Source organism: Coregonus lavaretus (genome assembly GCF_964263955.1).
Source record: "Coregonus lavaretus genome assembly, chromosome: 30".
NCBI classification, from domain to species: Eukaryota; Metazoa; Chordata; class Actinopteri; order Salmoniformes; family Salmonidae; genus Coregonus; species Coregonus lavaretus.
In genome coordinates this window covers 16,524,737-16,552,212 of record NC_140017.1, presented here as the reverse complement: position 1 = coordinate 16,552,212, position 27,476 = coordinate 16,524,737, and the positions used below count along the sequence as shown (strand labels likewise).

The following is a 27,476-nucleotide window of genomic DNA, read 5'->3' as shown; positions in this document are numbered from 1 at the left end:
TTTCTGCACTGATACATTTGTATTGAGAGACTGATGTTTCTTGGCCCGTATTCAAAAAGCATCTCAAAGTAGGAGTGCTGATCTAGGATACGTTTTGCCTTTTGAATCATAATGAATAAGAGGGGCAACCTGATCCTAGATCAGCACTCCTAATGTGAGACGCTTTATGAGTACAGGCCTAGTACTCTTGCCCTATGTTAAGCCAGTGTCCTCCAAGGTAAGCTGTCAAAGCAGATCTTCTCTCAGATGTAGGCTACTCAGTGGGACCAAGTCACCCTTGGAGTTCCAGGAAACAGCACTTGTTTTTATACAGTAGGAGCCATGAATGTGAAGCACAGTCACTCACATGGGGCATGCAAGCACAGCAGCCTTTTCTTTTACTGTCAATGCAGTAGCCCATCCACACTCTATGTACCCCAACGTTATGTGCTGTTTTTTCTGAATGATAAGAAAAGCAGTGAGAATAGCAGATTCTCAAATAGTGTTCCACCACTAATAAATAAGCAATTTATGATCATTGAAATCTATAACACATCATCACCTAAGGTACAGTAGGTGACATACAAATATTCTGCACATATTTGACATATACAAATGTTCTACACATATCTGACATCTTCTATTCCAGGGATCATCAACTAGCCGCTGGCCGATTTTTTTCTTGAGCGGATGGTCGGGGTGCCGGAACATAATTATAAATAATTTGTAGACTGCAAATTGACCGCAAGAAGCCCAAACATATATCATGTTTGACTAAAACATCACTTCAAACCTTGATTACGTTTGTCTATGATCACGTGTCTCTCTATTATGCGTGGGAATACTTGGGAACAGATTTCTTAAATTAAAATCACTTGGAACTTTCCTGTTTTTAGTCTTTTATGTCCGGCAGGGATGTAGCTCAGTTGGTATAGCATGGCGTTTGCAACGCCAGGGTTGTGGGTTCGATTCTCACGGGGGGCCGGTATGAAAAATAAAAATAATAATATATGCACTCACTAACTATAAGTCGCTCTGTATAAGAGCGTCTGCTAAATGACTAAAATGTAAATTGATCACGAGAAGGAAAGTGCCTGGAATTAGGCCACATGATGCAATGACAAGTGTCAAGGCGCTGGGTGGCGCAGGTTAGCCCATGGAAATCAGGAGCGTGCAGTGCGTGACTCCCTCTCTTGACTACGACGCCTTGTTCAGCTGACAGTCATAGTAGCCGCTCTACTCCGATTCGGTACCCGTTTAGCAGCAAAAGCTTTTCCCGTTACTTGCAATTCCCCCATCCTTCCCTGGTTTTGTTTTCTTTCCCAGTCATGGCGGCGAGTGCGAAAAGAAAGCAAGAGGAGAAACACCTGAAGATGCTGAGAGAAATGACGAGTTTGCCTCCCAACAGAAAGTGCTTTGACTGCGATCAGCGCGGCCCAACCTATGCCAACATGACGGTGGGGTCTTTCGTCTGCACCTCCTGCTCTGGCATACTGTAAGTAGAAATGTGATTGAATGAGTGACCTTTTAATTCCGCGTTGACAGGCCGCACTGTCATGATGCTAAATACCTAGTTACTAGCTAGCTAACCGTTTGCTAGGTAGCTAGCTATCCATTCCTCCCAGTCTCTTTCCATTTTGAGCTGAAATTGTCTTGTGGGTTGGATGTCTGCTGTGTTAGCTATAGCTAGCTAACTAGATATAGCCAAATGAACGCGATATATCTAGTACAAGAGTAGGATAGTTCGCTAAATAACCAGATACAGTTAGCATCTCTTAGTAAGCTAGTAAGCTCGCTGGTAGCTAACTAACGTTAGCTAGCCACATACTGTAACGGCAATTTACCAGTAGTTAGCTAATGTTAGCTGGCTCCAATCAATTAACGCAGTTAAACAGTATAGTTAGCTACTGTAACTAACTAAATAGTCAACCGCTAGATGTGATAAGTGTGATTTGCTAGTTTGAGATCTGTGGACAAGATGAGCATCATTAAGAAACGTGTCACACGCTGCAGTCGTTTTCACACTGCAACCTGGACTCAGGGGTAGATGCAATATAGTGAACGAAAATCCGGGAGACCTAATTAGTAAATGTTACATTTCGTATGCAGGGCTCTACGCTGACCTTTTTTACAAGGAGCACATGTCCGCTTAAGTTGAAAAATGTAGGCACACAAGAAAAAATATTTGAGATAATAAAGCTACAATCCTTAATTTCTTATGAGATTCGAACACACAACCTTTGGGTTGCTAGACGTTCGCGTTATACAACCACCCACGTTTCGGTTTTGCCATAAAGGTAGAATCAGCTAAATGATGTTGCCACTAGCAGCGCCACAGATATTGAGATGAGCGAGATATAAGACTTTGCTCTCAGTCACGCACAGTATATGCGTTGTGCACTGGATCGCTTCACACTGTTCACAGCGTGGTAGCCAGGGCGCCAAAACAGCAGAGAAGTTGAGCCTCGCGCTTCAACTCTCTTAGTTGTAGTGGAAATGTATCCACTATGCTGTTTACTTCCTGCATCTAAGTCATATCGCTGAGTCTACTTAATTGCAAATTCCACACAAAAACCATCCTTTGGTATTTGTTTCATTAGTCCATTTTTGATATAGTCCCAAACAGAAATACAGCTGATATGAGGCATTTTGCATCATATGATACAAAACGTATCATCATATGATTCAAAACATATCATACCGGCTGTATTTCTGTGTTTTGAAGGTTATATATCTTGAAAACTTCATTGCTGACATGCAAAACATTTTGGGACTATATCAACAATGGACTAATGAAACAAATACCAAAAGATAGTTTTTGGGTGGAGATTTCCTGTAAGTAACCAACTGTCTTATCTAACCATAACAAAGGTAACATATCATACTAATTTTGAGTGTCCCAGATTTTTGTTTACTGTGTTACGTCTAGTCTGAGAGCAGCCTGCACACTAGCCAGTTAACTTTGCTCCTCAGGTGGCTAGCTAACGATTTTATTGTCAATCACCCAGTTTTTTCTAGTTGACCACCCAGCTAGCTATCAAGCCAGGCAAAGTCGACCACATTAAAACAAGTGTCATCTGCCTAGCTATTAAGGTGGTAGGGGAAACTCATTTTCAAAATGGCATTTTACTATTTAACATAACAGTATTTCTGTGATGCAAGGTTGATGCTGTTCCTCTGGCTTGTACTGTTGTGTAACCAAGCATCTGTATAGCTTGGGATTGAGGATTAGTGGGACTGAAGCTGTGTTTTTCTCCTCCCTACTCCCACCAAAATAATGCAATCTCAGTTATATGTAAAATGTTGTTGAGGAAATTAATTTTTAAAGATCTGGGAAAAAAGAACACCACACAGGCAGAGAAAAAAACAAGATCATTTTCTAGATTTTTATGTGCCACTCAGCTTTTTCATGTCAACCTGACCTTGTTTGTTCAGAATCTGACAATGCCTGGTAGTTGCATGCATGGTAAATAATGACTTGTTACATATCTCAAACAGAGGACATCACTGGTGTACTGTTCACCATTTCCTGGTTTTCAGCTAGGTTGACGAACATCAGGTGTCTTCAACAGCAGCAAGCTTGTTTGTTTTTTCACCATTGAAAGAATTCCTGCTGACGTAAATGAGATGATAATGAACATTACCCCAGACCTCCCTGGTTTGCTAAACTATAATATTCTGCAGTAGATCTATATAATGTCATTATGCTAATCTCTTGCAGAACATCTTTCATCTCAAGTCTTTGGGGGATTTCAGTTTTTACTCTTCCTTACAGTTAGGCCTAAAACCACCCATGTTGTGCTAGTCAGTACATTCGCAGATTCTTCTCTAGCATCATAGTTTGTGTATGAGGTTGGCTGTAGCTTTCTGCTGAACTCTACACCCAGTTTGCATAGGCTACACTGCAGAGCTAGGCTAGCAACCTTTATCTGTCTCTGGTGTGTCTTGACACAAGTTCCTGAGCACCAGCCTCGCCCTTGGGACACGAGCCCACAATGTCCTGATTACTTCATCAATGCTGCGCAGTGAGACGCCATTCGCCGGACTTAGCTTTCCTTCCTCAATGCCTCACTGAGGTCAACCTGTTATGGTCCATTAGCGGATAATGGTTAGCTTAATAATGGCAGAAAAGGTGAAGTGTGTGTCCCTCCCTGACTCTGTCCTTCATAGCTCCATTAAGAGGTAGGGGAACTGAGACTGACTTAGCTGCTTCCCAGTCTGGTTTTAAGGTGCCCCTGTCTCCTTGTTGGGTTTCCCCCATCAGAATTGTTCTCTTGCACCCCAACCCTTTTCTCTTATTACACACACTGGATCTGTTTTAGGTGTGTACTTTCATCATTCGGTCTAGCCTAAGTGGTACTATCTGGGTGGGCGGTGTTTATAATGTCTTTGTTCTGGCAGCTAAGGGGTGTGTGTGTGCGCTTCAACTGTGAGAACACTGTGTGAGAATCATTGTCTGCAGATGGACAGTTTGGTCCTTCCCTCTCTCATCTCTAATGGTTCTGCAGGGATTCCACTGTGAATTTCCCAGTGGTGCTGTGGTATTAAACTTTGATGTGGGATAATGGAGTTATTTTCTGCGCTCAGACACACAAGCTCCTCTGAAGAGTTTCACACTGTCTCTCAGACAGACTGTGTAATGTGAAAAATAACCCAAGATGGTAGCCAAAACTGTAAAGTCTACCAACTGCAAAACTACCAAGTCTTACCTACCAAACATAGCCCTATAGGCAAGCCATATCAGGTAGGTTATTAATGTCTTGTCTAGCTAGTGGTCTATACCTTGTTCCAGTGTAATAACACAATAGCTAGGCGGTCCTTCTTTAGTGCTAGCAGGATTGGATTTGGTTTCCCAGCAGAACGATGACCGATCCTCCTTTCTGCTGATCAGGCTATCCATTTTACTTATGCGGTGGATCTGAGTCTTGTGCAAATCTTTCTTGGCAGGACTGTCATGTTGCTGAGATAGAGAGACGTGGGAGGCAGGGGAAATGACTGCTTTGCTGTCTGCCTCGTGGTACTGTATGTATGCAGGAAGCCTGGTGTGATTCTACATCATCAGCATGCAGGGTAGTTAAACAGGAAGCGGAAAATTCCGGAAGTTGCGAATTGACTTCTTATCTCACTTTGGTTCCCAGGAAGGGTAGAGGAGGTTAGCGCTGACTGAGAGACATCAAATAACTGTATGCGGGACAATTTCCCAGACCCAGATGTCTTTTTCTTGGAAAACACTTTCAGTGGGGACTCTGCATTGAGCATGCTTTTTAGTCCAGGAGTAAACTTAATCTGGGACTGGGAAACTGGCTTATTGTGTTCTTTGAGACCCTTTTGTGCTTGCCGACTTATGCCGACATAGGCTAATGATAGTGTTACAAGCTACTGGTTTAGGCCTATAATTTAAGGATATGTGTGTTTGTATTTTTGATAGGATAGCTCTTAGAGCTGCTGGCATGTCTATCCTTCCCACACCCTTTAGATAATTTATTTTATTTTACCTTTATTTAACTAGTCAAGTCAGTTAAGAACAAATTCTTATTTACAATGACGGCCTACACCGGCCAAACCCGGACGACGCTGGGCCAATTGTGCGCCGTCCTATGGGACTCCCAATCACGGCCGGTTGTGATACAGCCTGGAATCGAACCAGGGGGTCTGTAGTGACGCCTCAAGCACTGAGATGCAGTGCCTTAGACCGCTGCGCCACTCGGGAGCTGAAGGAATGTGACCAGTTCCACGACCATCCTCCTGAGCTCTATCTCTTGTTAGCCACTTACTACCCCCTTCCCTTCCCTTCCCTTCTACAGGAACCTACCTTAAAGACCCTCTGGGTCTAAGGTCAACTTCAACCTAAAACACAACACTATTTCAACGCTCATTCATAAGACTGCTGCTTGATTGTCTTTCCTTCTGTTGATCCTAATGCCTTTTGATTTGGTTTGAGATTAATAGTTGGTATTTTCTTGTCATCGATTTGAGTAGTTAACTAGGCCAGTTAGTTAGGCTAACTCAGTTGCGTAGTTATCTAGGCCAGTTAGTTAGGCTAACTGATTTCAGTAGCTAACTAGGCCAGTTAGTTAGGCTAACTGATTTGAGTATTTAACTAGGCCAGTTAATTGGGCTAACTGATTTGAGTAGTTATTAACTAAGCCAGTTAGTTAGCTAACTGCTTGCCTACTTGTCAAGGGGGTCAGAGCTGGGGCACTTCTCGGCCCCTCTCCTCCGCTGCCTGTGGCTTGTTTAATGGGTGGGGTTAGAATCTACTGTGCAAACACATTCCATATGAAGGTGGAGAGGCTTTTCCCAGGAGGAAAACAATGTTTGTTGTAGAGGTTTCCTTACAGTAGGAAGTTAATATAGTGACACATTGACCATATTTCAGGGACCATTGTTATATTTCTGACCATGTCAGCCAGGACCTGACCAGGAAAACCTCTCAGACGTATTTGAATTTTATTCTGGTTATTTCATGTGATTAGTAAAAACTCCTGAGCCCAACCATAGTTTATGGTGACTGACCGTTGTGTTCTTGTACAGTGAGGGAAAAAAGTATTTGATCCCCTGCTGATTTTGTACGTTTGCCCACTGACAAAGAAATGATCAGTCTATAATTTTAATGGTAGGTGTATTTGAACAGTGAGAGACAGAATAACAACAAAACAATCCAGAAAAACACATGTCAAATGATATAAATTGATTTGCATTTTAATGAGGGAAATAAGTGTTTGAACCCCTCTCAATCAGAAAGATTTCTGGCTCCCAGGTGTCTTTTTATACAGGTAACGAGCTGAGATTAGGAGCACACTCTTAAAGGGAGTGCTCCTAATCTCAGTGTGTTACCTGTATAAAAGACACCTGTCCACAGAAGCAATCATTCAATAGATTCCAAACTCTCCACCATGGCCAATACCAAAGAGCTCTCCAAGGATGTTAGGGACAAGATTGTAGACCTACACAAGGCTGGAATGGGCTACAAGACAATCGCCAAGCAGCTTGGTGAGAAGGTGACAACAGTTGGTGCGATTATTCGCAAATGGAAGAAACACAAAATAACTGTCAATCTCCCTCGGCCTGGGGCTCCATGCAAGATCTCACATCGTGGAGTTGCAATGATCATGAGAACGGTGAGGAATCAGCCCAGAACTACACGGAGGATCTTGTCAATGATCTCAAGGCAGCTGGGACCATAGTCTACGCCGTGAAGGACTGAAATCCTGCAGCGCCCGCAAGGTTCCCCTGCTCAAGAAAGCACATATACATGCCCGTCTCAAGTTTGCCAATGAACATCTGAATGATTCAGAGGAGAACTGGGTGAAAGTGTTGTGGTCAGATGAGACCAAAATTGAGCTCTTTGGCATCAATTCAACTCGCCGTGTTTGGAGGAGGAGGAATGCTGTCTATGACCCCATGAACACCATCCCCACCGTCAAACATAGAGGTGGAAACATTATGCTTTGGGGGTGTTTTTCTGCTAAGGGGACAGGACAACTTCACCGCATCAAAGGGACGATGGACGGGGCCATGTACCGTCAAATCTTGGGTGAGAACCTCCTTCCCTCAGCCAGGGCATTGAAAATGGGTCGTGGATGGGTATTCCAGCATGACAATGACCCAAAACACACGGCCAAGGCAATAAAGGAGTGGCTCAAGAAGAAGTACATTAATGTCCTGGAGTGGCCTAGCCAGCCATAGAAAATCTGTGGAGGGAGCTGAAGGATTGAGTTGCCAAACGTCAGCCTCGAAACCTTAATGACTTGGAAAAGATCTGCAAAGAGGAGTGGGACAAAATCCCTCCTGAGATGTGTGCAAACCTGGTGGCCAACTACAAGAAACGTCTAAAATCTGTGATTGCCAACAAGGGTTTTGCCACCAAGTACTAAGTCATGTTTTGCAGAGGGGTCAAATACTTATTTCCCTCATTAAAATGCAAATCAATTTATAACATTTTTGACATGTGTTTTTCTGGATTTTTTTGTTGTTATTCTGCCTCTCACTGTTCAAATAAACCTACCATTAAAATTATAGACTGATCATTTCTTTGTCAGTGGGCAAACGTACAAAAACAGCAGGGGATCAAATACTTTTTTCCCTCACTGTAAGCATTGAATGAATGCTGAACAGTGCTGACGGATGCCGTATTATCATATACAGGCTCATTTATTCTTGGCTTTGGCTAAGAAGTGTGTGTGTGTGTCTGAGTACTACAGAGGCGTTGGCTGGTGAGGATGTTAGTAGTCAGTATGCTAATGACAGGCGCTCTGCTGCTGGGTGTTTCAGCTCTCTACACATACAGTGGGGGGAAAAAGTATTTAGTCAGCCACCAATTGTGCAAGTTCTCCCACTTAAAAAGATGAGAGAGGCCTGTAATTTTCATCATAGGTACACGTCAACTATGACAGACAAAATGAGAATTTTTTTTCCAGAAAATCACATTGTAGGATTTTGAATGAATTTATTTGCAAATTATGGTGGAAAATAAGTATTTGGTCAATAACAAAAGTTTCTCAATACTTTGTTATATACCCTTTGTTGGCAATGACACAGGTCAAACGTTTTCTGTAAGTCTTCACAAGGTTTTCACACACTGTTGCTGGTATTTTGGCCCATTCCTCCATGCAGATCTCCTCTAGAGCAGTGATGTTTTGGGGCTGTCGCTGGGCAACACAGACCTTCAACTCCCTCCAAAGATTTTCTATGGGGTTGAGATCTGGAGACTGGCTAGGCCACTCCAGGACCTTGAAATGCTTCTTACGAAGCCACTCCTTTGTTGCCCGGGCGGTGTGTTTGGGATCATTGTCATGCTGAAAGACCCAGCCACGTTTCATCTTCAATGCCCTTGCTGATGGAAGGAGGTTTTCACTCAAAATCTCACGATACATGGCCCCATTCATTCTTTCCTTTACACGGATCAGTCGTCCTGGTCCCTTTGCAGAAAAACAGCCCCAAAGCATGATGTTTCCACCCCCATGCTTCACAGTAGGTATGGTGTTCTTTGGATGCAACTCAGCATTCTTTGTCCTCCAAACACGACGAGTTGAGTTTTTACCAAAAAGTTCTATTTTGGTTTCATCTGACCATATAACATTCTCCCAATCCTCTTCTGGATCATCCAAATGCACTCTAGCAAACTTCAGACGGGCCTGGACATGTACTGGCTTAAGCAGGGGGAAACGTCTGGCAGTGCAGGATTTGAGTCCCTGGCGACGTAGTGTGTTACTGATGGTAGGCTTTGTTACTTTGGTCCCAGCTCTCTGCAGGTCATTCACTAGGTCCCCCCGTGTGGTTCTGGGATTTTTGCTCACCGTTCTTGTGATCATTTTGACCCCACGGGGTGAGATCTTGCGTGGAGCCCCAGATCGAGGGAGATTATCAGTGGTCTTGTATGTCTTCCATTTCCTAATAATTGCTCCCACAGTTGATTTCTTCAAACCAAGCTGCTTACCTATTGCAGATTCAGTCTTCCCAGCCTGGTGCAGGTCTACAATTTTGTTTCTGGTGTCCTTTGACAGCTCTTTGGTCTTGGCCATAGTAGAGTTTGGAGTGTGACTGTTTGAGGTTGTGGACAGGTGTCTTTTATACTGATAACAAGTTCAAACAGGTGCCATTAATACAGGTAACGAGTGGACAGAGGAGCCTCTTAAAGAAGAAGTTACAGGTCTGTGAGAGCCAGAAATCTTGCTTGTTTGTAGGTGACCAAATACTTATTTTCCACCATAATTTGCAAATAAATTCATTAAAAATCCTACAATGTGATTTTCTGGATTTTTTTTCCTCATTTTGTCTGTCATAGTTGACGTGTACCTATGATGAAAATTACAGGCCTCTCTCATCTTTTTAAGTGGGAGAACTTGCACAATTGGTGGCTGACTAAATACTTTATTTCCCCACTGTACTGTGTGAGAGAGAGAGCGGGGGAAAGAGGGAGAGCGAGAGAGACAAAATAGTGTGAAAGTTGACTTTGACAATTCCACTGGGTATGCAAATCAACTGGGTTTCTCTGTAAAAAAAGAAAAAGCGATTTAAAAAGTGTCCGAATTTTTCAATTGCGGTGTGATGCCATCCTATTTCAGAGCTGGAGGGGTTTGGAACTCTCTCCCAGTATCTGACCTACTTTCCTTCTCATGAGACTGAACTGATCATTCATGTGCCCCAGGCCACACACACACACACACACACACACACACAGAGTCAAACACAGAGTCAAACACTCACTTCACCCTCATGGTTGGCTAACTGGCCAGTCTAAGTAGAGCGAGAGAAGGTTGAAAAGTCAAATGTTCCCTGCACTAGTAGCCACAACTACACTGTCGGGTGTGCTTTACTTTGTACCAGCATGAACACGGTCGGAATGATGGTTCTGACAGGCTGAATCGAATGCATGTATTGGTCTGGGTCGCATTCATTAGTGCACTGCATACCGTAGCAAAATGCTTTGCAGCGGAAAACAAGCATTTCTCAAGTACAGCTAGTTCCTCCCCGTTTTGGTCCGTTATGTTTGTTTGGTGTCTGGTGAATAAGACCTGGTCTGTGTGTGACATAGATTCACTGTAATCTCAGTGTGAGACCTTGATGTCAGTCACTCTATTTGTGACAGAAAGTGGATACACCCCGACGCCTAATAGTAGATCTGAATACACATTACCATTGATGTAGCTGAAATGCTACATTTTTACTTGGCTCTAGTCGAATGCTAGTCTAATACTAATTGTAGACAACGACCCCTGTTACCTACTCTATCATTATTGTCTGTCAATAGGTCAGTAATTGAACCCCATACACAGGCTGTGTACCAAATGACACCCTATTCCCAATCTAGTGTCACTACTTTTGACTGAATGCAGCTCCAGTCAGTCTGTTGATTGATTGGTGTTGTATAGAACTGAAGATAGGTGATGGATGGATGATCCATAGAAATACAATGAGGTGATCTACCATTTGGCTGGGACTCGTCCCTAATTTCAACGGAGGGCTAAAGGCAAGAGCAGTGAATAATTGAAGAACAGCCCTAGTCTAGTCTTACACAGCACAGCGTCGCTCTCTCCCTCCCAGTTCTCTATAGCTTTTAGGTCTTTCTTAGGTCTCCATGGAGAATGTTTAGGTGAAGTGTGTGTGGCGGTCAAATTTAGTCCATTTTAGCAGTGAATGTAAACAGGCCTATTATTATCAATATTATATTTGCATTGTGAAAAGTGATGTAAAATTGTGTATTACACCTTTTAATTCTCCCAACTTATTATTTTTATATATATATAAAAACAAAACATTACAAAAAATTGCGGACCACCTGCAGTACCCCGGACCACAAGTTGAAAACCGCTGGTCTAGAGCAAATGTTAATGTAGACAAATCTCATTAACAAGTGCTGAGGCTCAGGTGACCTGAGTGACACGGGGTACAGTTTCACCTGTTCCTCAGCAGACTTTTTTTCTTCCTCTCTTGAAATGGCCGGCACACAGGAGCAGAGCTGTGTACAGGAAATGGAGGCAGAAAACCGGCCTCCCTGATAGCTCGGGCTCACTCACACATCACACGGAAACTCGAACACATACTCTAAAAGCTCACACACTTTCATCAAACACTCGCTCACACACACATATACATACATACATACATACACACACACCTAGGCTAACGCTAACTCCCTTCAAGTGTAGCTGAGCTAGGTTGCTCAGCGAGCATTTGTATGTATTTATTTTTATTTAACCTTTATTTAACCAGGTAAGCCAGTTGAGAACAAGTTCTCATTTACAACTGCGACCTGGCCAAGATAAAGCAAAGCAGTGCGATTAAAAACAACACAGAGTTACATATGGAATAAACAAAAACGTACAGTCAATAACACAATAGAAAATAGAAAATCGATATACAGTGTGTGCAAATGTAGTAAGTTATGGAGGTAAGGCAATAAATAGGCCATAGTGCAAAATAATTACAATTTAGTATTAACACTGGAGTGATAGAAGTGCAGAAGATGATGTGCAAATAGAGATACTGGGGTGCAAATGAGCAAAATAAATAACAATGTAAATAACAATATGGGGATGAGGTAGTTGGGTGGGCTAATTACAGATGGGCTGTGTACAGGTACAGTGATAGGTAAGCTGCTCTGACAACTGATGCTTAAAGTTAATGAGGGAGATAAGTGTCTCCAGCTTCAGAGATTTTTGTAGTTTGTTCCAGTCATTTGCAGCAGAGGACTGGAAGGAATGGCGGCCAAAGGAGGTGTTGGCTTTGGGGATGACCAGTGAGATATACCTGCTGGAACGCATACTACGGGTGGGTGTTGCTATGGTGACCAATGAGCTAAGATAAGGCGGGGATTTGCCTAGGAGTGATTTATAGATGGCCTGGAGCCAGTGGGTTTGGCGACGAATATGTAGTGAGGGCCAGCCAACGAGAGCGTACAGGTCACAATGGTGGGTAGTATATGGGGCTTTGGTGACGACAACATTGCGTGATAAGTGACCTCGCATGAGACTGAAAGACTAGTGTTGACTCTTAGATCTAGGCCTACCATTTGGGATTGCGCTCCATGAGCTAACACAGTCTTATGTCTTGCGTGTCGTGATGACAAGCCGGGGTTCAGTACCCGTGTTGTTAGGCTCTACAAGGGTAGAATTTCTCTCTCTCTCGCTCCTTCACTCTCTCTCTCTCGCTCTCCCCGTTAGGCTATACAAGGGAAGAATTGCTCACTCTCTCTCTCTCTCTCTCCCGCTTCTCTCTCTCCTCTTCCTCTCTAGTGATGTGTCTCTGTTCTTGTCCCAGATTCTGCAGTAATAAGCCCAGCAGAACTCAGCACTTTCCTAATGAATCGCTCCAGTCTGAGGATGGGTCAGTACAGGGATCTGGATCTTATGATCCTATCTAATGGAAGGGCTCTTCATGTGTGATGCTTTACAAATGCATTTTCCCTATTTCTCCCCTCTCCTCTTTCCCTCTCTCTGCTGTTCTCTCTCCCCTCCTCTCCCATCTTCCTGTTCTTTCATATCTCCTCCCCTCTCCCATCTTCCTCTTCTTTAATCTCTCCTCCCCTCTCCCATCTTCCCCTCCTCTTTCCCCCCTTCTCTTCTCTCCTCAGGCGAGGGCTGAACCCACCCCACAGAGTGAAGTCCATCTCCATGACGACCTTCACGCAACCGGAAATCGAGTTCCTCCAGAAACACGGCAATGAGGTAGGTCGGCATAGCGACCGGGCCCCACAGACCTCCCAGGACTGTTGTCAACATGGCTGCCTGGGTCGTATACACTAGGAACCAAAGGGAAGCAAACAGGCCAAAATGAAACGCTAGTTTTTGTTTTCTGTTGTCACTGTCCAGCTCTTCCAGTTCTTAGCACCCCGATGGAGACTAGAATGCAGAAATACATAGGTTTATAATGATAAAGAAGTGTTTTTCAAACCTGGTCCCAGATCTGTTTATGCTCTCTTGCTGTCTTCTATGCTCATTGTGATGGCCAGACACACAAACAGATCTGTGACCAGGCTAGTAGCCTATGTTTCTATTCAACTTCCATTGTCCTCCAAGCTAGGCCACCTTTCGTATGTCCACCTCTTAATCAATCAGTCTAAGGAGCGCTGGCTGGCTGGCTGGCTGGCTGACTGACTGACTCCTTGCCCTCAATGCCCTGAGACTTATTCTAACCCCAGATCATGGAATTCCATACTTTGTGTTCCATATGGCCGGCCTCACCCTTTCCCCCTTTTGGTTTTGGGTGACATTCCACTGATATTTCCCCTAATCCTGTAAAGTGGGATTTGTGTGTTTGCTGAGAATAGCGTGGTGGTGTGCTGACCGGGTGGCCACGGCACAACAGACACAGAGCAGCTCTTTCAGGAGATGTCGCTCTGATGCTCTCTCATGCGTTCCATGCGTCTGGTTATTTATTTAGTTGGCTCTGACCCCCACACACACACACACACACACACACTTTAATCTGCCAAGGATTCCGAATTGGAGTAATGAGCTTCTGCTAGATGATATGGGTGGTAGTGGTACAAAACGGAACCTGTGCTTGTCCTTGATGCTGTTCTGCAGGCTATGTGTGTCAGGTGCTTTATGTGAGAAGAATATTCTAGGCCTATTGGAAACATCGATACAAGCCTTGGAGGACATGCATTATCTTCAGCCTTGACTTTATTGTCTCCTGCTGTCTGTCCTCTTTTTATATATAGTTTGTCAGTTTGTCTCTCTCTCTCTCTCTGTCTCTCTCTTTCACTCTCTGTCTGTCTGTCTGTCTCTATGATTCAGTATGTATTCTGTTTGTCTGCTTCTAATTGTAAAATCCTAGGTGTCCATGTGTACTGTAAAATAATTTTGCACTTGGCAAGTTGGCTGTAGATCTCTCCATTTCCGGGCTCCCAAGAGACACCCTGGAATGTTCCTTAATGTCCTACATTCTGATGCTGCTCTCTAGGCCTGGAGGTGTTGAAGGGTTTTCTCTCTCTTTCATGTTTGTATTTTTCCTCTGTAAAGGGGATGAACCACATCTTCTGATTTGCCTGTGACTTTTATTCTCCTTACAATTTTCACCAAACCTGTTTTTCTGCTGTCTCTGTCCGTCCCCTCTCTCCTATCTTCTCTAGTCATGCAAACAGATATGGCTGGGGCTTTACGACGACAGAACCACTTCCATACCGGATTTCAGAGAACCCCAGAAAGTCAAGGAGTTCCTTCAGGAGAAATACGAGAAGAAGAGATGGTGAGCGGCTGCTGTAGAGTCCATAGGGCTCTGGTCAAAAGGAGTGCACTAAAAAGGGAGTAGGGTGCCATTTGGGACCCTTCTCTCCACTGCATGAGAAATCCCTAGAGACGGGCAGCTCACTGCAGTTGGCCCTCGAGCAGCAAGGCACTTTGCATCAGTAACAACCCAGGCGTATTTAGTGGATGATATCTAGGTTACTGTATGCGTTAGTTGGAATCTAAAAGGAAAGTATAATATTTACACACACCTAATGCTGCGTTTAGACAATGGACGCAAAAACCGTCATACCAGTCGGCATAGCGGGACAAGAAAACAAGGAAGAGGGTGACGGCAAAAGCAAGCCTGAACGACGGTATGCGTTGCTATGGTGATATCAGTAAACAAACAAGTGCAAATCAACATCCGGTTGGAAACAAGTCCTGTTTACCGTGGCGGCTGACGGCATTCACCTCCAGCCTCAACGGCATTTACTGTCGTGCTCTCATTGAAAACAATGACATCCGGTTTGCTGTCTACATCATACCATCTAAACGCAGCATAAATGTTCTCACAGGAGCAGCCAATCTCTTTGCTTTCAATTAATGTTCAGGACCTGTTTGCACAAATAGAAGGAGTGCTGATCTAGGATCAGGTCCCCCCTGTCCATATACTCGTATTCATTATGATCCTAGATCAGCACTCTTACTCTGAGATGCTGGGTTATAGGAGTCCATTTGAATTCAAGCCTGTGTTGCTGTGTAACCAATTGAACACCATTGTTGTTGTGATTTAGGTTTGTTCCCCCGGAGCAGGCCAAAGTGGTGGCTTCGGTCCATGCCTCCATCTCAGGCTCGTCAGCCAGCAGCACCAGCAGCACCCCCGAGGTCCGACCCCTCAAAACCCTGCTGGGGGAGTCGGCCCCCACCCTGCACCTCAACAAGCACACGCCCAGTCAGGTAAGACACACTGGTTACTCAGCTGGCTGATAACAGGCCATACAACGTTTTCCCTGACCTGAAGTAGGGCCCAGGGAGTTTTTCCTGGTCAGATCATGTATTCAGGAGACCCTTCTGGCTCTAGTAGTCAAAACATATATATTTTTGAGTTGCTTTCAATAAGATAGCCTGTGAGAAGTGTGGATATCCAGGTGAACTATTTCTGCATGGTTGAGGTGTCCGTCTCTCTGTTAGTTAACTGGGTCATATTTAGCACGAAATGGAGTGAAACGGAGGTTCCATCCGAACTTCTGTCCAATAAGAAACGCCCATTTTTGTTTTCTGTTGCAAAGCGTTTTGCTACGGCATGCCCTAATGAACACAGCCCTGTTGGCTCTCTGTAGTCTCCGGTGGGGAGTCGTGCAGCCCAGGCCCTTCAGCTGAGCCAGCAGCAGCAGTTCCACGACAAGAAGTTTGACCTCCTCAGCGACCTGGGAGGAGACATCTTCGCCACTCCGCCCCAGATGGCAGCAGGCTCGGCGGCCAACTTTGCCAACTTTGCACATTTCAACAGTCACCCAGGTAAGGAGGAGTGGCACGAGCTGCACCGGTCCCTGGAGCGGTCCTTACACCCCTGGGCACAGTGGTTACATCTACTGCTTAGTGCATAGACTTCATTGGTCAATGATACTTATACTCAATGATACATTTCCTGAAGAATATTTGGGTGCTTGCTTCAGCTGTCCAAAAGTGTGTTTTATGGCAGTGGAAGAAACTTTAGAGGCATTTCGACTTCCTTAATTTCAAGAGTATGGACCTTCACTTTTTCTTACCACACTTTATGTTTTTCATATCAAGAAACAGACATACACATATGAACAACAACTTACACACAAACAACGACTACATCTCATCGCCCAGACCCGCATGCTCACACCCCCCTCATTGATTTTAAATAATTAAAATGGTTGATTTCCAAGTACCTTAACCCCCTCATTGTCCATCACACTGGTCTATGTAAAGCATCGCAAGACACTGGAATTCTCATATGGCTATGGGCGGTCAGTTCCTTGGTTACTAATGAGGCCAACGTAAAGCTGTTTGCTCAGAGAATAATGTTTTCTCATCCTCAAAGAGCCATAAAGTTATACCTTAATGTAGTGTGGACAGAAAGGCAGCACCAGGTAAACCCACATGAGGCTTAAAGACACACACACTCTAAAAAGACATCACAATTTGATACTTAAAATAGTATTCATTTTAGAAAATGGACAATAACCTACACACTTATCAAACGTTCTATACCTATCAATCCTTTCCTTTCCTATCTTTCTACTACTTAACCAAAATACATCCGAGATTCACAGGAAGCCCATCTCTGCAGCAATCTCCCAACACCCCCAGAATAGCTTCCAGTTTCTCCATCTCTTTATCCTCACGTTCCTGTAGAACTCCACCTTGTCATCTCCATGTGCTTGTGGAACAGATGTTGTTTCTCCTGCTCATGCAGGTGCTGGTTGTGGTAGCAGAAGCTGGCCATGTTAAGGGACCGGGACTTCCAGTAATACTCAAAATGACAGAGTAACTCGGGAGGATCTGACCTAAAGTCACAATAAAACTAATTCCATGTATCTACATGGAATTAGATAAATACTCAATAAGCCAAATCAAAAACAGAAATGATCAAAATCATGGGAAGAATGCAGTATTTGATGCTTACCGTTGTTGGTGGAATTTGAAGTTCTTGCAGGGAGATACTGACGTCTCTGTGCCATACATGGTAGGGACTGGTGAAATTGCTGGGTATTGAAGTAAATGTATAAAACATTTATAATCTTCGATAGCAGAAGCAAGTCACACGTCTAGTCTTGAGGTTGATGCAACCAAGGGTGTGTTCGTAAATTCAATCTGGAGTGCCAGAGTGCGCTCAGAGTTTACTGACACCGGCCATATTCAACGGGTGTTGAACGTTCGTAAATTCATCAGTTATTCTGCGCTCTGGCACACTCAGACGAGAGTGCTCTGAAATCGAAGTAGATAGCCAGAATGAATTTACGAACGCACCCCAAAACTGAGTTCTAAATCAACACTGTTACTCTTACCAGCCAAACATTCTAAATTCAAACATTCTACCATAGAGATCCTATTAAATGACTAATTATATGCATTCTACCAACTTTGCTTTGGTTGATTTATTATTTGTATTATTCAGAATTGCCATGACGATGAGAGAGTGAAATGAATGGATGTACTGTGTGCTTAATTTAAAATCTGTTTTACATTGAACCCAGTGGCAGACACACACACACACACACACACTAGAAGGTCAGGGCAGTGCCCTATAGAAGAAGTTGGACCTGTCATCATCACTATCATTGTTTGTTTGTCATTGTCATCTGGTGCCAGTCTGTCATTAGCTCCATATAGTTTAGTTCCATATCCCTCAATGTGTCATTTCTGTCGTTTCATCCCAAATGGCACCTTATACCCTATTTAGTGCACTACTTTTGACCAGGGCTCTTGTCAAAAGTAGTGCACTATAGGAATAGGGTGCTATTTGGGATGCTGCCTGTGTCATGTGTGACCATTAATCATCTCATTCATTGTGTCCTGTTTTGTTTGTCCTTTTTGATTTTATGTGCGTCTGACCCTCGTACAAAGCTCCAGCTGCTCAGAACGCAAACGCAGACTTTGCTAACTTTGATGCGTTTGGGAGTACGGCGGTGGGTCCATCGGGTGCTTTCCCCTCTGCACCCCAAGCCCCCTTCCAGACCTCACGTACAGGTAGAGCATGTTCCATTCACCTGTCATGGCCTGTCTCTATCTCACACACGCTCACATTTTCAACAGGTCACTGTTAGACTTCCTCCTTTCCCAGAGGCGCTCTCTCTCTCTCTGTTACACTCTCACATCAGTTCACTCTCACTCCTACTTGTCATGTGTTTTGTGTCCATTTTGTCTGTTGTAGTTTATGTTAGGAGACGTCTCCATATGATTTGTCTACTGTCTTTATCTGTCCCATGTGTTTGTCTGTCACTCACTCACTGTCTCTCCTCCCCATTCTCAAAGTCCTGGTCCATGGCTCCATCTCCGCTCCACTCATTTCATCACTCTCATTGGCTCTGTATTTGCTAGTTGGCTTGCTGGCTGCTCAAGGCACACACACTCACTCACTGGCTAGTTTTCCCCACCCACAGTCAAGGGAATTAGATTTTGATGTACCACACCGCCCTCTGCTGGAGACTAATGCCTGCAGTCTGCAGATGACCTCTTGACTTCTACGCAGCGGTGGATGGGAATGCACTGCTCTCTGGGTGCATCGAAACACTCTACAGTGGCATCCTCTCCTTGTCACCTTTCCTTCATCCGTAACTGATCTGAAAGGATCGAACAAAAGTACAGTTAGGCCTCTATCTGTCATGTCTGCTTTCATCTATCCTATATGTTTTCAGATCTGTGCGGAGCGCAGATGAGGAGACGAGGAGAGGAAACCACTTTAGACTATTGAGATGCAACCCCCCCTCTCTCTCAAGGCTCCTCCTGCTCTCACTCACATTGACCACCATGCTGCCTGGCCTGGCCTCTTCTTTCACACTGACCACCATGCTGCCTGGCCTCTTCTTTCACACTGACTCCATTCGCTCTGTTATGATTTTGTTTTGCTTTTGGGTGATGTTTTCCCAGTTTTGGTTTATATTTCTTCTTTTTTTTTGACCCTGTCTCTCTGGTACTCATTTCACCCCGCCTGTTTTGGCTGCCAGCGTTTATGTCCCTCTCATCCAGCCGCAGTGTGGGTGAGTTTGCCACCGCTGGCACTGCTCTACCATACCCAGGTGCAGGTGCTCACAGTAAGTTCTCTCCATCTCACTGGGCTCAGCCTCTAGCTAACACCTTAACTGCCCTTTCTCCCCTCTGTCTGTCTGGTAGGCTCGAGGGGTTTTCCCATATCAATGTCTATGGTTGTTCCTGTTGATGTGTGTGTGCCTGTCTGTGGATGCGTGTGTTGTATGCTCTTTGCTGTTTGCTGACCTGTTCATATCCAGAAGTACAGGGCCATTAGTGCAAAATAACATGATGTCATGCAGTCTAAACTGCAGCCAGCTATTGAAAGAAAAGATGGCCAACTATTACCTCGGCCTCTGGATATTCATCTAAAATCTAAAGATATTTCTCCACATATGTATTGTACTAAGATCTTGTAAGGGTGTAGGTAATTCAGTAATTCACTGTAGGTGTATTCATTTGTCAGACAGGAGAGTAGACAGGATTTCTTATTCCATAGCAACAGTCAGGTTCTACCCTCAAACCACTCCCAGTGAAGTAATGCTTCTTCTCTTCCTTTACCTCAACTCTCACTCTGTTTCCTCAGACAGTGACCAACCTCAGTCTCTGTGCCTAACTAACCCTCAGGGTAAGATGATTGTTAAGAAAGGCAACAATCATCCTACAAACACACATGAAGCCACTGTGTGGCTCTTGTGACAGTCAGAGTAAGGACCATGACTGCTGTTGGGCTCATTTCAAGTCTGACACAGTTGACTGTTATACTACTCGACAGTATGATGCAGATCCTTTCCATTGATTTCAGCTCAGATGACGCACAGTGGTGTTATAAATTAAAGATGACTCTGCTGTACTCTGTAGATGCTGCCTGTATCCAGTAGCACACAGTGTTCAATCCAGCCCCCCAGATTTACGCTGCACAGTCAGAAACACACACACACACCCAGGCCCCTCTTGTGTGACTCCTCTCTGTCATCACTCTCTCTCTCTCTCGCAGGTAGCACGTCCTCGGGGGGCCTAGCTAACACTAGCAATTTAGCTAATTTTGACCACTTCCCCAAATCCTGTAGCGCCGACATTGGATGCTTCAGTTCCTCTTCCCAGTCCCAGAGCCAGAGTTACTCCTCCACTGCAGGAGCGCCCAATGGGCTGGTAGACAGATACAGCGGCACTACTAGCGTCCCCGCCGATAGATACGCAGCTCTGGCTGACCTGGATACCATCTTTAGCTCTGCCAAAACGGAGCACGGTAAACCTCTCCATGCTGCGAGCCAGCCTCCACTCTGTTTCGCAGAGTGAGATTGCTATCGGGTTGGGGATGATGAGCTCATGCATGGTGTAGAATAGATACAGTCCGGGTCCCATTCTTTCTGAACCAGCAGGTACAGTGGGTCCTCATTTAAAAGTTGCGTCATACCACAGCACAGCTTGCGGAATGGTATGGCATGTTGGAGTGCATGACGTCATAGTATTTTACTGTCAAAATATGTTTATCTAGAATAACTGCAGCTCCATGCCTACTGATGGCAATCAGCAAATACCCATTTGGGGAAAATATCCTTTCTATTTTAGTCTGTTATATTCCATCATATTCATGTTGTAAAGGGATGTGGAATATAAGCATGTGATGTCTGCTAAATGTACAAGTTAATTTCATTGACATGGCGCCGCCATAGCCTCAGCGACTAGCACAGATAAATACATCTTAAATCATGCTATTCTGTTCTTTTGAAATAAATTGTCTTAGTACCATGTTTTTTTATGACCTCCCTAAATAAAATATTAATAGATTTCTTTGTGATTGTGTATGTTACATTGATTTATTATACAATCTCTCCCTGCTGTGTGTAGGAGACGGATGGAGTTACTAGCTTCTACAGTACCCTCCTGGCCTCCCTGTGTTGTGAACCAGCCTGTGTGTGTTTTCAGGAGGTAGCGTCCCTAGTGGGGTCCCGGGCTCTCTCCCCCCGGGGACGTCGGCAGGACTGCGTCACCCCCAGAGTCAGCTGACGGGTACGTCGGCGGCAGACCGCTACGCCGCGCTGGCCGAGCTGGACAACGTGTTCGGCTCGTCGGCCCCCGCCACCAGCGTCTACAACACCATCAGCACTTCTCAAGGGTACGAGAACACACCATCAGATGAATTCCCTCTCTTTCCATTGCCCTCCAGTCTATGCCTAGAGTTCTTTCTTTCTGTCTCTCTCATATTATCATCTTTGTAAATATATAAATCAACTTTCTTGTTATCAACAAGTAGGTCTATCTTTCAAAATGATACTCAGCCCTCTCGCCTCTGTCACTGGTTGCATCTCAAATCACACCCTATTCTCTAAAAGGGCACTACTTTTAGCACTACTGCTAGGGACCATATAGGTAATATGCTGTCATTTGGGATGCCTCTGTCATGGTGAGTCCATGTGGTCACTAACGAGTGTTGTGTTGTGTCCCAGGGGGATGTTTGGCCCTGTGACAGGAGTCTCGTCAGCCCAGGCACAACAATGCATGTCCAGCATGCCCCAGGGTTTTGGAGGTGAGTGACAACACTCCATGTGTGTGTTTCCATTCGCTACCCTTTCCCCCTTAGTGTGCACTACACTAGTTAACTCACCCCGTGGGTTTAAAAACATTGGATAGGTGTAAGCATTGGCTATAGGGAGTTTTCTTCATATTTCACTCACTGTCTTGCGTCTATTACTTTTCAATCCATGAGGGGGAGTGAACGAGTGCACGCTTCGGGGAGAAGGGGATGGATTAAAATGAGACCGCAACCCATTTCTCCAGAACTGAAGTAGACTTAGCTACTCAGAGATGAACTAATATGAGTTTGATGTCTCCTCTTCCCTTCTGCCAGGTCCGTCAACAAACCCCTTTGCTGCTGCAGTGGTTGCCCCGGCGACAGCCACCACCAACCCCTTCCAGAGCAACGGGAGAGCAGCGGCCATGGCAGCAGCAGGTGGGGACACGCCACGGATGTCTTGCATACCCAATGTACTTGAAACTAAAGCCATAGGCTATGTCCCAAATCATTCTTGCCTACTATTTACAAAAATTCTATACTATGTACTAACCATACTACATACTGTTTATAACATACTGTTCAGTAAAAATGTATGCAGTAAGCAACAGATATCAACATACAGTGGGGAGAACAAGTATTTGATACACTGCCGATTTTGCAGGTTTTCCTACTTACAAAGCATGTAGAGGTCTGTAATTTTTATCATAGGTACACTTCAACTGTGAGAGACGGAATCTAAAACAAAAATCCAGAAAATCACATTTGTATGATTTTTAAGTAATTAATTTGCATTTTATTGCATGACATAAGTATTTGATACATCAGAAAAGCAGAACTTAATATTTGGTACAGAAACATTTGTTTGCAATTAGAGATCATACATTTCCTGTAGGTCTTGACCAGGTTTGCACACACTGCAGCAGGGATTTTGGCCCATTCCTCCATACAGACCTTCTCCAGATCCTTCAGGTTTCGGGGCTGTCGCTGGGCAATACGGACGTTCAGCTCCCTCCAAAGATTTTCTATTGGGTTCAGGTCTGGAGACTGGCTAGGCCACTCCAAGACCTTGAAATGCCTCTTACGGAGCCACTCCTTAGTTGCCCTGGCTGTGTGTTTCGGGTCATTGTCATGCTGGAAGACCCAGCCACGACCCATCTTCAATGCTCTTACTGAGGGAAGGAGGTTGTTGGCCAAGATCACGCGATACATGGCCCCATCCATCCTCCCCTCAATACGGTGCAGTCGTCCTGTCCCCTTTGCAGAAAAGCATCCCCAAAGAAATGTTTCCACCTCCATGCTTCACGGTTGGGATGGTGTTCTTGGGGTTGTACTCATCCTTCTTCTTCCTCCAAACACGGCGAGTGGAGTTTAGACCAAAAAGCTCTATTTTTGTCTCATCAGACCACATGACCTTCTCCCATTCCTCCTCTGGATCATCAGATGGTCATTGGCAAACTTTAGACGGGCCTGGACATGCACTGGCTTGAGCAGGGGTACCTTTCGTGTGCTGCAGGATTTTAATCCATGACGGCGTAGTGTGTTACTAATGGTTTTCTTTGAGACTGTGGTCCCAGCTCTCTTCAGGTCATTGACCAGGTCCTGCCGTGTAGTTCTGGGCTGATCCCTCACCTTCCTCATGATCATTGATGCCCCACGAGGTGAGATCTTGCATGAAGCCCCAGACCGAGGGTGATTGACCGTCATCTTGAACTTCTTCCATTTTCTAATAATTGCACCAACAGTTGTTGCCTTCTCACCAAGCTGCTTGCCTATTGGCCTGTAGCCCATCCCAGCCTTGTGCAGGTCTACAATTTTATCCCTGATGTCCTTACACAGCTCTCTGGTCTTGGCCATTGTGGAGAGGTTGGAGTCTGTTTGATTGAGTGTGTGGACAGGTGTCTTTTATACAGGTAATGAGTTCAAACAGGTGCAGTTAATACAGGTAATGAGTGGAGAACAGGAGGGCTTCTTAAAGAAAAACTAACAGGTCTGTGAGAGCCGGAATTCTTACTGGTTGGTAGGTGATCAAATACTTATGTCATGCAATAAAATGCAAATTAATTACTTTAAAATCATACAATGTGATTTTCTGGATTTTTGTTTTAGATTCCGTCTCACGGTTGAAGTGTACCTATGATAAAAATTACAGACCTCTACATGCTTTGTAAGTAGGAAAACCTGCAAAATCGGCAGTGTATCAAATACTTGTTCTCCACACTGTACTAGGCATGCATACTGAGAAGGAGTCATGTAATGCGCAATTGGGTTGTTCCGAGGTTAAATGCTGAAGACACATTTTAGTTGAATGTATTCAGTTGTACAGCTGACTAGGTATCCCTTTCCCTGCCATTCGTACATCACGTCTGATCACGTGGGAGTCTGAAAATACAATTATCTTCCTCAATAGCATGCAGCTAATTCGTACTAGATGAAGTACATCTCTATGACTAAAGCTGATCTAACTATCAGTGGTTAGTGGCCATTTTGAGGTAGTTCAGAACAAAAACATGTTTCACAGATGGCAACTATTTTCCAAAGTCATGCTAAAATATCACATATTAACTGAGGCAGGTGATCATGAAAAAGCTTCTCTATGTAGCAAAATTCAAGGAATAGCCTAGTAGTCAATCGAAATCTCACAAGTCCATATTCTTAGATGACTGTGAACACCTGAAACCATGTGAGAGTGACCATGGTCACAGTGGTCATGGTCGTCAGAGGTCATAATGAGGTTATGAACCAGATGCCTTCACTTCATCGCTCAGCTAATTGTATTAATCTCTAAGTAAGTGTCTTGCCGGTGGCTCGGTTGCTACGAGACGGCAGCATTATTTACTAACAATTGTCTGTAGCTAAATGAGGATATAGTCCAAGTAGTAATATTCTTACATAGACTAAATCGGAGAGACACTGATTGGGGACTGAGTGTTTCTGTAATGAGCGTGAAGGTGTGTGCGTACGTGTGTACGTGCAAATTATAATGGCTCTGTCTGATTGCTCTTGTGATGCTGGACAGGCCTGTTGGGGGCTCTGCATGGGCAGGGTTACCCTCCAGCCCACTTTGGTATGTCCCCTCCTCCTCCTCTACCAACTCACTCCTTTTCTCCCCCCCCCCCCTTGCCTCCATGTGTCTTGGCTGTGGCAGTGCTTCCTAGAGCTCCCCTGAGAGTCCTGTGACTGTCTCGCCGACTGTGCATGTGTTGTGTGCCCTGACCTCTGACCCCAGTACTGCTTCTACTGTATCTGTGAGTGTGGGGGTCCTGATGCCTCAGCTACCCTCACCAATCCCCCCCTGCCCTCACTCTTGCCCTCACTGACGCTCCCAGACTGTAGTGATGTGGCACCGCCGATTACCCCATCTTGCCCCCTGCCGGCCAAGAGAAATAGCCTAACTAACAGTCGTAGCTTATCAGACTATAGCTGTTGGCAGTGTGTATGTCCTCCAGCAGAGCTCTGAGGTTATAAACGGGTGTTGAAAGGACATCAAACAGCCAGATAACCATTTAAGAGTATCCTTTAACTGCACAACCATCTTGACTGTAAGCTCCTTATCATTTTTCACCCTCCTGGATTCTGTACACTGCATTTGCTAAGAGTGCCTATACCCTGATTGATGTAGTACTGTAGCTGTGTGCTAAATGCTGGTTATGTTATGGATAGAGCTAGTCTCTGAGACTCACAAAGTAGTGTTTTTTGTTGTTGCTGTGTTTGTTTCTCTGTGTTTAAGTGTACATTGCTCAGTAAAGGTGTTTTAGTTCAGGTTGTGTGCCAATGTTAACCTGGCGTCAGGTGTGATTATAGCTTGACTAGGTAGGTAGGTAGGTAGGTAGGTAGGTAGGTGGGTGGGTGGGTGGGTGTGTGTGTGTGTGTGTTTGCGCGTGCGAAGATGTTTTGTAGTCTGCGTTAGCGGTAATTGTGTAGCGTAAGCTCTGTGTAACTGATGTGATATTGTGTAGATTGTGAGTGTCCTCTCCTCTCCCACCTATCTTGCAGCCACGTTTGGAACAGGCTCCATGAGCATGCCAGCCGGATTCGGGAACGCTGCTGCCTACAACCTCCCCACCAGCTTCAGTGGGACCTTCCAACAGCCCTTCCCTGGCCAGGCCTCCTTCCCCCAGCCTCCGGCCTATCCCCAGCAACCCAACGGTGTGTGTTGGTGTTTGCATGGGTGTATGTGTGCTTTGCATGAATTTGTGTGGTGTACCCCTTTCATTTAAACCTTTCTCTGGTCCACCAGGAGGGGGGTTTTCAGCCTATGGACAGACCAAGGCTGTGGTGACCCCCTTTGCACAGGCGATGGCCGCACACTCTAGTAACCCCTTCTTGGTGAGTGGGACCATCAGGTGGTTTTCAACCGAATGTCCACAGTCTCTATTTGATAAGAATTGTGTTAGTTTCACTGGTGGTGATTTAATGGCTTCCCGCCCTCCCTTTCTCCCTCTCTCTCTGTCTTTGTCGTCCTTCTAGGCGGGCGCCCCTTCAGGACACTACCCCTCAGGAAGCTCTTCAACCAATCCTTTCTTATAGCGCTGCTCCATCCAAACTTCCACCACTAGGGTGTTGTCAACTGCCGTGCTCCGCTCGCACCTCTTGCACTGTTTTGTTTCACAAGATGCTTTAAAAAGACAAACGCAATGTTTCTAAAACTGGTATTTTGTATTATGTTTTAAGAACAATGACAACAACAAAGTGACGTAACTGACACCGTCCATGGCAACAAAAATCTAAACAAGGTAAAGGTGTGTAGAGGGAAGGGGGGGTGTTAGGGGCGGCAGGAAGCCTAGCGGTTAAGTGCGTTGGATCAGTAACCGAAAGGTCGCTGGTTCGAATCCCCGAGCCGACTAGGTGAAAAATCTGTCTGTCCCCATGAACAAGGCACTTAACCCTAATTGCTCGACCTGTAAGTTGCTCTGGATAAGAGCGTCTGCTAAATGACTAAAATGTAAATATATTAAAGGGGCGGGGTCTGCTCTCATCCTCCAGCTACCCTGTGAACTGGCCCAGCCTCAGCTGAGCCACATGTATATTCAAACTGGCTGATACTAAGTTATTGCAAAATAATCCGAATCATTACGCTGCAATTTTGTAAATATTTTTTTCTTAGTGGAAATTAGCTCTGTGCATATCAGTATTTGTACGTTTAACACGAGTTTAAGGGCAGAAATGTTATCTGGAAAAGCTGAGGACTACTTTGAGTTACTGTATTTGTAAAGAGGAACCAAAAGCATTTTGTGCCGCGTCATATCGGTAGGACTATTTTTACAGAGAAGAAGTGGAGAACATGCATTTCATCATTTATTACAGATGAGGGGGAGGAGTCTCTCTCCTCTTCTGTGATTGGCCCCGAGGGCAGAGGCTCCACCTGGAAGGGGATGGGCTCTCACCTGTCCTGCTGTCCAGGTGGTTTACCACAATATAGACTGAAGACCACTGACATTGGGTGTTAAAGAGATTTAAGTTAATGTGTGTATATATATATATATATATATTAAAATGAATTTTAACTAAAAATAATGACCAAACCATGTCTTTGTATTGCTGCACTGTACATCTCCATTTTCATATAGAAATATTTTGTATATATA

At 44.7% G+C, this 27,476-nt stretch overlaps 1 protein-coding gene across 1 annotated transcript; it reads left to right on the top strand.

The window, feature by feature from the left end:
* The first annotated feature begins 1,182 nt into the window (after positions 1 to 1,182).
* On the top strand, positions 1,183 to 27,086 carry LOC311105578 (arf-GAP domain and FG repeat-containing protein 1-like). Its single transcript, XM_084147764.1, has 13 exons — positions 1,183 to 1,474; positions 13,055 to 13,148; positions 14,558 to 14,673; positions 15,449 to 15,611; positions 15,995 to 16,172; positions 18,252 to 18,374; positions 19,352 to 19,438; positions 21,303 to 21,492; positions 21,824 to 21,903; positions 22,225 to 22,326; positions 25,885 to 26,037; positions 26,129 to 26,217; positions 26,359 to 27,086. Exons 1-13 carry the CDS (start codon positions 1,308 to 1,310, stop codon positions 26,416 to 26,418), a joined length of 1,602 nt encoding a protein of 533 aa, XP_084003890.1. The 5' UTR covers positions 1,183 to 1,307; the 3' UTR covers positions 26,419 to 27,086.
* Positions 27,087 to 27,476: the final 390 nt, after the last annotated feature.

What these genes read in the sequence shown, in the direction of transcription:
- LOC311105578 (XM_084147764.1), top strand. Translation starts at nt 1,308, where the DNA reads ATGGCGGCGAGTGCGAAAAGAAAGCAAGAGGAGAAACACCTGAAGATG. An exon ending in AGCGGCCATGGCAGCAGCAG is followed by an intron (nt 22,327 to 25,884) that starts GTGGGGACACGC and finishes CCTATCTTGCAG; the next exon opens with CCACGTTTGGAACAGGCTCC. An exon ending in ACTCTAGTAACCCCTTCTTG is followed by an intron (nt 26,218 to 26,358) that starts GTGAGTGGGACC and finishes TCGTCCTTCTAG; the next exon opens with GCGGGCGCCCCTTCAGGACA.